General features: G+C 39.2%; 1 protein-coding gene across 5 annotated transcripts in view; it reads left to right on the plus strand.

The window, feature by feature from the left end:
- The window catches only part of MAST4 (microtubule associated serine/threonine kinase family member 4), a 576,259-nt gene that overhangs the window by 536,279 nt on the left and 24,250 nt on the right, over nt 1–15,730 (plus strand). For all 5 annotated transcript variants that reach the window (XM_025387801.1, XM_025387802.1, XM_025387804.1 and 2 more), the window contains 8 exons: nt 378–516; nt 2,429–2,561; nt 3,438–3,603; nt 5,478–5,579; nt 11,036–11,158; nt 11,347–11,459; nt 13,484–13,611; nt 13,952–14,187. In XM_025387801.1, the coding sequence (XP_025243586.1) occupies nt 378–516; nt 2,429–2,561; nt 3,438–3,603; nt 5,478–5,579; nt 11,036–11,158; nt 11,347–11,459; nt 13,484–13,611; nt 13,952–14,187 (1,140 nt within the window). The remainder of the gene's footprint in view (nt 1–377; nt 517–2,428; nt 2,562–3,437; nt 3,604–5,477; nt 5,580–11,035; nt 11,159–11,346; nt 11,460–13,483; nt 13,612–13,951; nt 14,188–15,730) is intronic.

Consider the following 15,730-nt stretch of genomic DNA (forward strand, 5'->3'; position numbering starts at 1 on the left):
AGGATGTCTCAGCTTGTAAGAGGCAGAGCTAGAATTTGGACTCAGGTAGCCTGATTCTAGAATCCATGTTTTATGCTGGTATATTTTAAATTGTTACCATGATCCTAAAATTATGCTAGCAGTTCTTTAAAGTACAGTTTCACTTCAGAGCCAAACCTTCTCTCTTATGAATACTACTTCTTAAATAAAAATCTGTATTTTCTGCATACCATGTCTTAGTTAGAAACATGACAGGTTCACACACAGACTCCAGTTGTGACTATGATATGCTGTGTCTATGGGTAGAAATGATTTCACCTTGAAATTCTGCAGTCCAAACTGATTTTCTCCATTAAGCCTTGATCCTATAGCTACTAACTCTTTTTCCTGTGTTATAGGGGGAGACTGTGCTACTTTAATGAAAAACATGGGTCCTCTCCCTGTTGATATGGCCAGAATGTACTTTGCTGAGACGGTCTTGGCCTTGGAATATTTACATAATTATGGAATTGTACACAGGGATTTGAAACCAGACAAGTATGTACACAAATGAAATATATATCTTCTTTTGCCCAATACAAAGTTCTTGTATGTTTATAAAGATGTTTCCTTTTAATGCAATGTTCATTTTTAAATTCTTCCATAATGTCCAAAATAAGTTGTTTTAACAGTATATATGGTAATTTGTATGTAAATCTTTAAAGGATATGCTTATGTGAAGTTCAGGAAACTCATAGAAAAGAGGATACAATGCATATGTGTGTGTGTGTGTGTATATATATATATAAATATATATATATATATAAATAAGTTCTGAGATACATATGCAGAATGTGCAGGTTTGTTACATAGGTATACACATGCCATGGTGGTTTGCTGCACCCATCAACCCATCATCTACATTAGGTATTTCTCCTAATGTTATCCCTCCCCTAGTTCCCCACCCCCCACAATGCTTATATTAATAATTTATCAGTCGGGTGCGGTGGCTCACATCTGTAATCCTAGCACTGTGGAAGGCTGAAGCGGGCAGATCACGAGGTTAGGAGATTGAGATCATCCTGGCTAACGTGGTGAAACTCCATCTCTACTAAAAATATAAAATAATTAGCCGGACGTGATGGTGGGCCTGTAGTCCCAGCTACTCGGGAGGCTGAGGCAGGAGAATGGCGTGAACCCAGGAGGCAGAGGTTGCAGTGAGCCAAGATCATGCCACTGCACTCCAGCCTGGGCGACAGAATGAGACCCCGTCTCAAAAAAAAAAAAAAAAAAAAAAAAAAAAAACTTACCAGCAAGAAGAGAAAAAGATAATCATAAAGCCAGAGTTAATTTTTTTAAGTTTTTTTTTTTTAATTATGTAAATGTGATAATGGCTTCATAGAATGCTACTAGTTGTTTTCTGGATAGTTTCTTTATTTGGTGCCATACTTAGATTACCTTTTCCTACTCCAAGATGAAGTGCTTGATATTACATTCTGTTTTACTCACAATTTAATTTTTTAGTAATTTTTAATTTACGTGGAATTGATTTTGGTGTCTGATCTGAGATACAGATAGACTTTTTTTTCCCAGATGACTAGCTATTCATCTTGACACCATTTATTAAATATTTCATGCTTTATCCACTAATTTGAGATGCCTCTAAAAACATTACATATTAATATGTAAAAACTTTAAGTGTGCTGAAAAGTTTATGGTAAAGTTGACTCATGCTTATTCTACAAAATTTGAAAAATTCTGGGGGAAAAAAGAGAAAAAAATTCATCCACAATATTACCAAAGACAACTATAACATTTTGGGATATTTCCATCCAGTAGCTTTTTTAAAAAATCCCTCTATTCTTTTAATTTTTAAATTACTATAATACTGTATATACTATTTAAACTTTTTATTTTCCCACTTAAAATGAAAAGTTTTAAATATATTTAATTGCAGATTCTTTGCATGTGTAAGAAATACAGGTTTTGTGCTTAATGAGTAGAAATTTAAATTAGAGATGGAAGTTGAAATCTGAAACAATATTTTTCTGTTTTTTTTGTTTTGTTTTGTTTTATCTTGTGTCTCATTTGTATCACAAATGGGTTGCTTAGTTCCTGGTATATGCCCTTTCTTTTTCATTTTCTTAATGTGAAAATGGAAAGGGATCAGAGTTTCATACTCGAATTTTTCCAGAAGTTTCAAAGTGTTATAAATGATGCTGTATGTGGCTGCTCCAACAAAGATTAGCTACGCCTTGTCTCCAGCCCTCCCTTGTGAATTACACTCAGCTGCTAGATGGAAGTATTTGACATCTTTGTGTGACTTCATCTCTTTCCAGGCTGGGTTTTGTAATAAGCTTGATGCCCATATATTAAATAGTCTTAGAAATTGATGGGGGTAGGGGGCAAATGAAAATAGATAACCAGCTTATAAAGTGATTATTGTGTTATATGTCCTTCTGCCTCATAGCTTGTTGGTTACCTCCATGGGGCACATAAAGCTGACAGATTTTGGATTATCTAAGGTGGGACTAATGAGCATGACTACCAACCTTTATGAGGGTCATATTGAGAAGGATGCTCGAGAGTTCCTGGATAAACAGGTAAGCTTGAGTGCCATTTAGTTTATTGAGAAATACATAGTATGGTATTGCCAGTGAAGTTCAGAATCAACTTGTGTGGGCCATCTTCACATTAGTGCTGGTGGTTTAGATGTCTGTATAAACCTTACATTTAATAAAGTGCAAATTGCTTCCATTTTTCTCCCTGGGCCTCTTTGAACTGTCTGCTCCCTCTACATTCCTCTCCCAACATTATGGTCTATTAGCAAGACGAACGATCTAATTGCACACAAGTGAGAGTGTGAGAGAGACAAATGGAAAACTGTTTTTGTAAGGAATTCAGGAGTCTCAGTAGAGTACTTGTGAAACTCATGATGCATTGTACCATCACGGGTGCTAAATCCAAGCCACGGCCCATTTCCCTTTAAGCATGCCTCATTACCATGTGCCCACAATCTGTTCATTATAAAGTTACTTAAGGTAAACACAGCTCAACTGTCATTGCTTTTATGAAATAACCTGTGTGTGAATGTATTTTGGTCATATAGATACTAAAACTCTCTCTGACAATGACAAACTTAAAAATGCATTATTATTTTAAATTTAAGGATTATAAGTGGTTTTAATATTGTATAATAGGTAAAACTACCAAACAGGGTCAGATTCTCAATTTGAAAGTAAACATTACATATAATTTAACATTAGAGCAGAACTGTAAACTTCCCATCTTTGGTAATAATTCTTTGCCTTGGTATTTTAAATACTTTTTTATACTTGTTGCTCTTAAGTTCTTTGTCCATGTGATTCCATGTGGTTGAGCAGGTGCATTCTGGGCAAAATAATTGGTGACTAGCCATCTTGCTTATTTTAATTCATGTCTAATATTCCAGTTATTCAAATATTGCAATTATCTTTTAGGTCTGCGGCACACCTGAATACATTGCACCAGAAGTGATTCTGAGGCAGGGTTATGGAAAGCCGGTGGATTGGTGGGCCATGGGGATTATCCTCTATGAATTTCTGGTTGGATGCGTGCCCTTCTTTGGGGATACTCCAGAAGAGCTATTTGGACAAGTCATCAGTGGTAAATATCATCAGGAGTTATCTTTAAGTCACTGTTGGGAAGCAGCTATTTAATGTAAATCTGTTGAGTGTCACAGTTTTTACTACTAAAATGTTAACCTTTATCAAACAGTTGAGCCAGCGAATTAAAAGAACTCACTCATCAAAGCATATAACTGACATTCTTAATCTCAAGAGAGCAGTTTTTGTTGAAAATTGATCTGAAGAAATTACGTTAACATAGAATTTGGAAATGTACTAGCAACAAAACCATTTTTTATCGTGTGCTTTTTCTGCAAAGGAAATTGGTGTGGGATTTACAGGCAATTTAATTGCCGTCCAGTCTTCCTTTCCATGATAGGAAAGTTGCACCACGGAAGAAAAGGTTAATGTGGGTAACATTTACATAAATGGGGAAAATGGCTAATGGCATAATGAAGAAATTAACAAAAATGTAATAAACCCTAAAACAAATGTCTACCAAATAATAAATGATGAGAATGGGAAAGCAGCAAATTGAATCCACAGATTGTTAATGATTTCATTGGTAGTTGTTATGGTGTAATGTTATTTCTGTAACAGCTGTTCATCTTTCATTTAAAATTCAATAACTTTCAGATCTTAACCTGCAAGCTGACCCTAACTATTGTATGTGGCCTGTGGCAAAACTAAATGATAATTAAATAGGGTGTATCACTACCCTACCTGCCGATTTTATAATTTTCCCTGGAACAGATCAGAAAGGTCTCTCTTCTTGAAAGTTTGTCAGGCGTCACTGACATCTTTATCAGCCACCTTCGGTCTATTTGGACTGTGTTTACAAGGTCCAGCATGGAAGTAGGGGAAAAAATCATTTTGCATGTGAGGCCGCTTTATCACAGCAATCTTTTCTATCATTGACTTTGCAAGCCAGGTATATTTGTAAACTTTAACAAAGCAGATTTGTGAGTTGCCTGCAGTGTATGACCCCTTTATACAATATCTGAGCTGTTTATGGATTTATAACTAGGCTGTTTTCTGATATACTAAGGCCTGAATGGCAAAGGGAATCAACTGTTTAATTAACACAAACAGCAAATGCTGGCTTTGTTCTTGATGCCTTACGGCTCAGATGCATATTCATGTTGTATTTTCCAAATCAGATTTAAACTGCAGCAGAGGAAGCTAGAGGCAGGCACACACAGAAATAACTCATGTTTTTATTGCATTTCCATACACACAAGCATGCACACCTATCTTCAGGCAAACTCCTTCAGAATGAGAATGTATTCTTAATATTTATGACAGATTTTAAATACTTCCATTACTATGATTACTTTGTGTTGTTTTTTTTTTTCTTCTTCTTCTTCAGTCATAGCACTTTGACCTTTTTTGTTTATTTGTTTCCGGAAATAGTTATTTTTGCAAAATTACTTCTTGTTTCTTAGAGCTGAAGAACTCTATGGCTGTGGCCAAATTCTCAGTTGAGGAAATTAAGAGAGAAAAATCTTACCCTGAGATAATCCCTGGATGGATATATTAGCCACCTGAAATGGAAGTGTTTAGAGTTTCTATTATTTTAAGTCTTTTAATAACTAGAGAGGCAACTTTTTGGAAGCCAATTCTTTGAAAGAAAAATGAATTTAAAAAGCAAATGAAAGATCTGCTTATTGAAATATTCTCTTCCTACCTTGTAAAAAATCTGTGCTACTTATGTCTTATAAAATAATGCTTCTCAAACATGACTGTGTTTAGGAATCGACTGAAGGTCTTGTTGAAATGCAGACTCTGATTTAGTAGGTCTGGAGTGGGCCTGACATTCTGCCTTTCTGACAAATTCCCAGGTGATGACCATGTTGCTGGGACCTGGACCCTCTTGTGAACAATATGGTTATAAACAACTTTTCTTCCTTCTAGATGAGATCAACTGGCCTGAGAAGGATGAGGCGCCCCCACCTGATGCCCAGGATCTGATTACCTTACTCCTCAGGCAGAATCCCCTGGAGAGGCTGGGAACAGGTTAGAGCCCATGTGTTTTAATTTGGCTAATATGTAACAAATAATGTCTACATGGAGCGCTCTGAAGCTTTTGTTGTTTTGCTTTTGCATAGGCAACATCTGTTAGTTGATGTAGAACATGACTGCAACACTTTATAGCAGTAATATTTTGGATTTTGTTTCCTGATTCAAAACAGTGTGTACACTAAGAGGGTTGGTTGGTTGTCTTTGTTTTTTGTTGTTTTTGTGTTTGGCAAAGCAGAAATTATGCTTAATTTGTTTCAATAAATAAAGCTTCTCTGGAAGAAAACCTCAAAGGCACATGTAACTCTTCTGTCCTGAAAAGCATGCATCTTAAATAACTTGAAACAGAGGATTCGCTATTTGGAACTCTTTTTGTTTTTGTCTTTAAATATACATCCCCATACGGATTTGACCCAGCATGTTACTATCCACAGGCTTTGAAATGGGTTATCAGTACTTGGACTAATTACTAGAAATGAGTGCCTGGGGTTGAACCATGCTGTCCTGTCACAGTGATCAGCACAGTGATGAGCACCATGACCCAAGAAAGCGAATTAAAAACCACTGCCTTTCAGGATTAACAAGATAGTAGATTTGCTTCTTGCTGATAATTTTTTCTGACTGTTCTGCCAGCATTTTATTCCCTTTTCTTCTCTGTATTCTGAATAGACAGACGTAGCGATCCCAGTATAGAGTCCCAGTCTGCCCGAGTATGTGAATTTATGTAGATGAGACTAAATATTAAATATAAATGCACATAGTCTAGCCAGCCTCCATAATTTTCATCAGTGAAAAGTGTTGGCTTGATGGATTATTTACTCTGAGCTGTTTCATTCTACCCCCATTTTAATAGAAATAACAGAAAATACTGAAGAAATCATTTTCTCCCCCATTTTTTTCCAAGACAAAAATTTGAAACAGCTACAAATATTTATTGTATTCTCCACATTCACACACCGATTCTCCTATTGGAGGTCTCTGTTCTTACCTAAGTGTAGACGAAGGCAGTGCTACTAGAGTTTATGATAATGCGTTATAGCAAGGGTCAGCAAGCTACAGCCAGATTTGTCCCACAGCCTGGTATTGTAAATAAAGCTTTACTGAAACACCTCCACGTCCCACTCATTTAGGTATTGTATGGCTGCTTTCATGCTACAAGGACAGAGTTAGGTAGTCATGACAGACCGTATGCCATGCAAAGACTAAAATGTGTACTGTTTTGCCTTTTACACAAAAGCTTTGCAGACCCTGCATTAGAGAATCCAAAAAGGCTTAAAATTAGGGCTTCACTAGAAAACTTCTTTTAGTTGAGCCTCTCACTAGAGCACCTTGTGCCTTTTTTACTTTTTTCAGTGGGTGAGTGGACTTTTAACCTGAAAACCCAATATAAATTGAGGTTGAGGGCATAAACTCCACAGTCAGCTAACCTGAGTTTAAATCTCAGCTGTATGACCCTGGACAGGTTACTTCTTTTTCTAGTGCTCATCTCCTCATTTGTGAAAAGGAAATGTTTGAATTGCTACCTCATAGGATTATTATAAAGATAAAAACAGATCATTCTAGGGAAGAGGAGGCATTCTGCTGGATGGCTTTTTAAAACATTTCCTCCAGAGTCATCTGCCTCATTAACAACAGTTTTATCTTAAAATTATTTTCTAAGTTCATAAACTGACATGATTTCTTGTTCTGTTATGAATGCATACTGCCCTAGTCCTTCAATCAGCCCATAATATGTGTTTTTTGTTTGGTTTTTGGTTGGTGGGTGGGTGGGGTGGTTTGTTTGTTTATTTATTTAGAGATGGCATCTCACTCTGACACCCCGGCTGGAGTGCGGTGGTGTGATCTTGGCCCACTGCAACCTCCGCCTCCCAGGTTCAAGCGATTCTCATGCCTAAGCCTCCCGAGTAGCTGGGACCACAAGTGCATGCCACCATGCCCAGCTACTTTTTGTATTTTTAGTAGAGATGGGGTTTTGCCATGTTGGCCAGGCTGGTCTTGAACTCCTGGCCTCAACTGATCCACCCACCTTGGCCTCCCAAAGTGCTGAGATTACAGCCTTATGAGCCATCGTGCCTGGCTCCATCATATATGTTTTAATCCCTGTTACCTGAGGTCAGGTGTAGAATTTTCCACTTGTGGTGTCATATTGGTGCTCAAAAAGTTTCAGATTTTGGAGCATTTCAGATTTAAAATTTTCAGACCAAGGGTGTTCAGCCTGTATTCTGCCCCGTATTTACTCCTCCAGGAAAACTTGGATTCTTGTTTGGGCTTCATTTAACTAGACAAGGATGTGATAATGATCAGCATCTCTGTGTTTATAAATCATAGGCTGCAAGTTACTTCTCTGCACATTTTCTCATTGACTGCTACTTTCAGTCTTTTTAGGGTTTGACAGTTTGAAGAACGAATCTCCTAACAGAAACCCAGAAGAGACATTTAAAAGACCCTACCCAAGCTCTTAGAATTGTCAAGTGCTTGCCAAACAGGCCAGTCCAACATGACAGGTCCCAGTAGGGCCCAGAGCCTGAGGCTGAGAATCCCACAGGCCTGCCATGCTGCTCCCAATGACAGCATTTTGTATTTAATGCATATTTAGTGGGCAAAATAATGCACCGTGAAAATGTGCGAATGCACATTTGCCCAAGAGATTAGAGAGGCTGAGAAAAAGGGTGTGAAGAACATAATGGATGTTTAAGAAACTTCCATGAAAGGAGAGAAAAGGGAAAGTGTTAGTGTCAAAGCATAACTTGCAATTTGGGAGCTTGTCCTACTGGAACTATACTTTTGAACTTGTAGAATATTGAGTGGCAGCCTGACTCATTGGACTTCAGAGCTGCTCAGATGTCACTGCTACCCATGTCTTGAATAGTTTCTTCATTGCCCTGAGTCTCAGTTTCCTAGTCTATGGAAATGGGCGTTGTATATACTTCACAGGATTATTGTGAGGAGTAAATGCAAAAATGTTCATGAAGGTATCTAGTTCATTTACTAAGTACCTAGCAAGAGCTCAAGGAATAATGTTTCCTTTCCCTTCATGATGAATTCTTACAATGAGAACTATCATTTGCATGAGTGATTTGTTTTTAGCTCACGATGCTATCACCCATATTTTACCAAAAATTTAGCCCGGAGTCATTTTCCCCCAATTCCCCCCCACCCCGCTTTCTTTCTTCCTTATCTCTCCATAAGTGCATGAGAAACTGGACCAACTAATACCAGCTTCTCATAAGTGAGGCACAAAGGCCAAAGGGTGAGAAATGTGAGCTAAATCAACCATGGGCTGTGAGTCCTTGAGGAGGACCCATTTGTCATTGTCTACAGGGATGAAATGAAGGCTCTCACCAGCTTGGGTCCCAGAGGATAGCAGGCGGTGGGGTAAAACCCCCGACACTGGCTGCAGTCTGGTTGAGCTCTTGGCCCTAGAGAAACTGCTTTTCTGATAAAGTTGAGCAACCCAAAATGTGAGGGCTGGACCGTTGATATGGCCCCATGAGCAGCAGCTGAAGTGATAGTCATTGTGGTCTAGTGGAACCATCACTGCACTAGGAGTTCAGAGATGTGTGTTGTGGACCACTAACTAGGGCTTCCCCTATCCGACATCCTCACCGTGCTGACGACCTCCATGTTGGGTAGGGAAACAGTTAAGCCCTCTTAGCTTTCGTATTCTGTTTCTCCAAGTAAAAGAGCGCTAGAAGAAAATGAGATGGGCACTTGTGTATACGGGCATTGATTAGGGATAGGTGAGAGCAAGGATGCATGGTTGGCTGGAATGAGACTCTGCAGAGGTGCTGTAGAACAGACACATGAGTTGGTTGTTAGGCTCAGGTCCCCAGTATTGGCAGTTCTGAATCTGTTTGCAAAGCGATGCAAGAGAGATGGTGGAGTAGGAACAAATTAAAGCATGCCTCCGCCTTATATGTGGCACTGAGGTTGGGCCTGGGTGTTTTTAGGCAGGCCTAGGTTCAGCCTTGAATCTTTACCCTCTGGGGGATCATGGTCCATGGTGTTTTATTGCTTATGCTTCATTTCCACATCCACAAAAGGTGTTGTAATGCCCACTTCGTGTGGTTATATTTGATGATTTAATTAAAGGAAGCAAGATACCTGTCCCATAGCATCTAGTGCAATACTTGTCACAAGTTGACTCTCAGTCGTAGCTGCTCATGCTTATTGTCAGATTTCAGTATTTTGCTAGAAATGTGGGAACCACCTGGATAGAATAGGGTAAAGATTCTAATTAAATGTTTTATGAAGAAGAATCCATTTCCCCCTTTTTTGGGTAATTTCCTCGCTTTGATGTTTTCACTCCATTCCATCATTTTCAGAACACCAATTTGCCCTGGCTGGATTCAGAGCTAGGGCTGACACTATGCCTTATGCTAGAGGGGTCCAATGAGGACAGAGTCCAATCTTTGATCCACAGACAGCAACCCCCAACCAAGATTCACAGCCCATTTTGTATTCAACTTGGCATTTCTCATCCTATTCTTTTTGTACCCCACAGAGGACAGGATGAGAGGCCTGGGTGACAATTACAAGAACGAGGCATTTACTTGCACCTAGCAGAGATCTTTTGGCAGGGAGGCTGATTAGACCCTTTATTAATGTCTCAGATATCTCTCTGAGTTTTTTCAGGGTTGATTCTTTGTTATCTCTCCAACAATATGTGTGCTGGTGGCAGGGCGGGGGTCTGATTCTTATGCTATGATATTATATCGTGTACCTTTTTCTCTTTATATGGGATACGGTATTCATATTTTTGATGGCCTGTCTTTTAAAATCACTCTTTAAAATTATGAACTGAATTGAAAACATTTCACTGAATTATGCTATCATGCTGACTTGGCCAAAAGAAGCCTAAAACTTGGAAATGGTGATTGATATTTTAGAGGCATTAAAAGTCTTTAAAACAGATTTGTCAGTTTCCTACTTACGAATCTGTAGTTCACAGAATCTAATTCTTATCTATGTTAATGAGCAATCCAATAAAATTGAATGGTAACCCCTATAAATAATATTTAGGAAAAATTTATCAATATTCACTTCTCCTCCAGAGGAAATGTTGCTGTGAACACATTTTGCACCTTGTTAGAACTTCTTTGGGTTTTTATTGAGTGAGTCTGCTGTGGGCCAATATTTATCCACATCTCCAGGTTCAGCATAATGTGATTTTAAGTGTCCACAACATTAACCTTTGAAAAATGGAGGAAGTCATGGAAAAAACTAACAAAGAAAAACAGTGCCATAGCAACTGCTGTTAGCAACATCACATCTCCTACTGACAAATTATCAGAAAAATTTTGGGGGCTTTGGTTGTAGAATGAAAAAGTATGATTTTCTTGTCTGTATTTCTTTGCTGATATGTTTTCAAAATTGTTAAAAACTGATGTTTGCCTTTGCTTAGTGGGGATAGTTTAACACTTTCCTCTCTGTCTCTACCTGCCCACTTCCAGGTGGTGCCTATGAAGTCAAACAGCATCGATTCTTCCGTTCTTTAGACTGGAACAGTTTACTGAGACAGAAGGCAGAATTTATTCCCCAACTGGAATCTGAGGATGACACAAGTTATTTTGATAGTATGTGCTTTATCTGACATAAAATATTGTTTGGCCTTTACTCGATAAATAATTACCTTTGCTTTTGAAACTCTTCATATCTCTGAGTTCTTAAACATAATGCTGATTCGATACAGAAACTCATAATTAAAATATCTAAACACTGAAAATCTGAGTAATTGGACCTGTTCCCGAACATTTCACTGCAGCTCGGTCTGAGAAGTATCATCATATGGAAACGGAGGAAGAAGACGACACAAATGATGAAGATTTTAATGTGGAAATAAGGCAGTTTTCTTCATGTTCACATAGGTTTTCAAAAGTAAGTGAAATGTGGCATAAACATACAGAGTCTCTCTGGGAGGATCTCCTGCTGGCCAGATAGTATCCCCGAACAGCTGGACACTTACTCTTTTCCAGGGTTTGAGGTCTCCTATGCCCAAACTTCCTTTTTTGTTGAAGAAAAGTGATCCCCTCAACTTATAGTCTGTCCCTATGCTACTGTGAAAATATATTTCTCTCTCCATGAATTAAGATCTTGTTTTCTTAGGGGCATAGCCTTGCACCCAAAGTCTTGTTTTTGAAGTGTGTAACTGCTACTTATATGATGACCTTGCCTTGAATGTCTCACCTGGCTCAATGCCAGGCTGTAGAGGCACCACTCGTTGCTTTTAACTTAGGATGACGAGCGCCAGCTTCACTGTGTGCAGAGTCATCTCCTAGGGATTACACAGAGTACAACAAAAGGAGAAGGCTCAGTCCTTGACATAAGCAAAGATACCTGGGGACAGTTGACTGTAAGATTGTAAAGTCTCGTAACTGCCGGGCATGGTGGCTCACACCTATAATTCCAGCACCTAGAGAGGCAGAGGCAAGAAGATAGCTTGAACCCAGGAGTTCGAGACCGGCCTGGGCAATATAGCGAGTTCCTGTTCTCCACAAAAAGGAAAAAAAAAAAAAAAAAAAAGACTCGTAACCAGTAAACAGAAATTATAAGCCATATTGAAAAGGCAGTAGGAAGCCAAGCTAGAATCATGAAAATGGTAGAAGATAATAAAGCTGATGATTGAGAAAGATGTCTTTTTACCAGAAGAGGTAAGATTAAAAAAATAATTAATCAAAACAAAACTGATAGTTCTGAGACAGAACAGGGCCCTAGGAAAAATGGAAATCAACGTGAGGGTACCCTACCTCCCTTTTGCTATTTTCAGTAGCTACATATTTTCTGTTGCCATGGCATTTTGCATGATTGTCGTTTAGCTTTTCTATAACATTTAGTGATTTTAAAGTGCTCTGTAGCTTTTTCTAAATGATTACCTAGATGCACCTGCAAATTGGCCAGCACTACCCTCCCTGTTTATGGGAATGGCATTGAGGTAAGGATTCCCTGGAGAAGGTGGTAGCCAGTCTGTCCTAGAGCCAGGACAGAAGCTTTGCTAAGTGTGGACTCAGACCAGGACTGTTCTCTGGGCCATCAAAGACAACAAAGCCAACCCCTAAACACTGCTTCCTTCTTTGCCTTGGTGGGTATTGGGTTTTCCCACTGTCTCCTGTTCTTTAGCCACTTTCCTGCTGTTCCTAGTAGATTACAGGAGGCCTCAGGACCATTCCCATGAGAGCAGCAAGTGTCTGAGCAGGGCAGTAGGGAGTGCTTCCTACCCTAGGCTCTTAGACCCCCATTTTACCTTCTCTCTTTCCTATGAGACAACAGAGGTTCAGAGATAGCTGAGACCTTGGGCTTACCTGAGATCCGATCCCCTTCAGGAACCCCGGCACCAACATAGGAAACTGCCTGTCTGTAGATGTGATTTGTTAAGCGAAACAAATACCTCTGGCTCTTACAACAAAATATGTACTGCATCCCTGCCACACCACCACCCAGTCTTGAAACAGATAGTTTATTCTTCTGTTGGCACTCAATTCCAATTCATTTTTCTTCTTCCTACCCCTGACTGGTGGCCATTAAATCTTTTTCTCTGTTATTTTCTTTTTCCAGTTGACTTCATGGTTAAAAAGTAATCAAGATGTGCATTAATCCCGAGGCCTAGAACTCCACTGCATCTGTGGATTTTGTTTGCAGATACAAAGTCCGCAACAAGATATGATGAGAGGATGATGAATTCATGGCTCCCTATTTGTATATATGTACACACTCACACTCACATTCACTCACTCTGACCCTTCCTCTCAGGATTCTGGTCAACAACACTGGAAAGTACTTTCTGAATACACAATTTCAGTTCAGAATTTAGTTATCCTCTCAGGTTTTCCTCCCAAGACTTGGAGTGTTTTTCTGACAAACTCTTTTTAGTAGATATTAATAAGCACCGATTATTTGCCTTCCAGGTTTTCAGCAGTATAGATCGAATCACTCAGAATTCAGCAGAAGAGAAGGAAGACTCTGGGGACAAAACCAAAAGCACAACCTTGCCATCCACAGAAACACTGAGCTGGAGTTCAGAATATTCTGAAATGTATGTGAAATGCCTCTTAAGTAATATAAGCAGTAGCTACTAGAGCAGAGTTTCTTAAACTTCAGTGAGCATCAGAATACCTGGGAGACTTGTTAAAACACAGATCTCCCACCTCCAGAGTTTCTGATCCAGTAGATCTCGGGTGGGGCCTGAAAATGTGCATTTCTGACAAGTACCCAGATTCTGCAGATGTTGCTGCTCTGGGTACCACACATTAAGAATCACTGTGCTAGACATCTCTTGGTTAGGCTTATCTAAGTCCGATTTTCACCTGGTTTCTTTCACCTTTAACACAGTTTTCTACTCTGTGTATATGACTTTGTTTTTGCTTTTAATTAAGGCAACAGCTATCAACATCCAACTCTTCAGATACTGAAAGCAACAGACATAAACTCAGTTCTGGCCTACTTCCCAAACTGGCTATTTCAACAGAGGGAGAACAAGATGAAGCTGCCTCCCACCCTGGAGACCCCCATGAGGAGCCAGGAAAGCCAGCCCTTCCTCCTGAAGAGAGTGCCCAGGAGGAGCCCGAGGTCACCACTCCAGCCAGCACCATCAGCAGCTCCACCCTGTCAGGTAAGCCTCGGGCCATAGTGCCTGCTGTCCTCCTCACCACACTAAGTGACTCCTAGCGCTCAGTCCCAGGGATGGCCTCGCCAGGCAGTAAAGATGGGTGTTTTACGCTGCTAGACTTTCTCCATGACCTCAGTCCTTAGGCTTGGGACACGATCTTCTGAGATCTAAGATGAGATATCTCAGACTGCTCCTCAGTGCTCAGCCATGCAGCAAACTGTTATTGCTTCAGTTTGACCTTGGGGCCAAATTTTACCTTCTCAGCCAGGTTGCAGGGAATCTTTTGAGGGAAATAAGTCAGAATATGCTAAGGGAGTGTGTTCTCAGTTGTTGATGCAAAGGTATGTCTTATGCAGTTGCATCTAACTCAAAGTTCAGTGTGAGAGCCAGTATCCAGTAGTCAGCTTGTCAAAATTACCCTTGAAGATGTCTTGAATCACCCGTAAGGCACAGTATAAACCCAGGTTTCTCTCTAGCATTGAAATAGATGGTTGTTTCTTTGATGGAGTTGGCTTTTGTTAAAGGGTTATGTTGTACCAAATAATTTCTCTCTCCACACTAGACTCAGGCTCAGTGCAGCGTAACACTTAATGCTGTCCTGGTCCATCTAGGACTAAGGAGGGGAAAGGGGAGTCAGAAATACCAACATGATTTAAATTGGTATGTTACGTGCATATGAAATAACTCCACTGAACACAAAAGTTACCTTCCCCATCTCTGGGTAATTGGAGTAAGAAACTCCTGAGACATCTTTGCATGTTTGGGAGGCAGTTAAGTGGGCTTGGGCCTTTGAAAGCACTTTTTTAATGTTACCTTTGTGTGATGTAACCTTCCTGACAAGAGGAACAGTGTCTTCACAGATTTTTTAAGGAGCTTAATATATTGTGGATACTTGCTGGTCATTAATAATGGAGGTATCCTCACTGGATAATCAAACTGGCAATTAACTGCCCCAGAACAAGCCTCTTAAGTTCATTTAAACTATCATTTGGTTTATGAAAATTTTATGCAAAGCATGTTCTTCTATAGAGTATGTGCATTTATGCTTTTTCAAACAGTAAAAGATGTATATGGCTTAGAATTGCTATAATGAATGTTTTCATTAAGCTACATTCAATATGCTGTATTGATAACCATGAATGATTCCAAGATTTTTCATCAACATTTTTTAAACTAAGTGAATATTCATAGTGTAAGCTTTTTTTTTTAATCATTTCAAGAAAAACAAATTTTATGGACTGGATTTATTTCAACCTCACTAAGAAGTTTGGATCTGTGAAGCTTCACATGTGCTTATAGTTTATTGTGGAGGAAAATAATGTTAGATTTTCTTCTCTCTCTTCACTTCAGTTCTGTTTTCATTTTGCATAATTCCACTTATCCTAACCATAAAGCCAAGAGAACAGCAATGAGGAAGTAGTGTAAAGGCAACCTGTTAGACTAAGATTCTTGACCATCTCTAGCTCATGTTGATGCTCAGATCACATGTAGATATCTTGGTATTTTCTGTTCCTGGTTACAAAAGTCTTTATCTGGTTCTTAGTTA

The sequence above is a fragment of the Theropithecus gelada genome, chromosome 6, assembly GCF_003255815.1.
Source record: "Theropithecus gelada isolate Dixy chromosome 6, Tgel_1.0, whole genome shotgun sequence".
Lineage (NCBI taxonomy): Eukaryota > Metazoa > Chordata > Mammalia > Primates > Cercopithecidae > Theropithecus > Theropithecus gelada.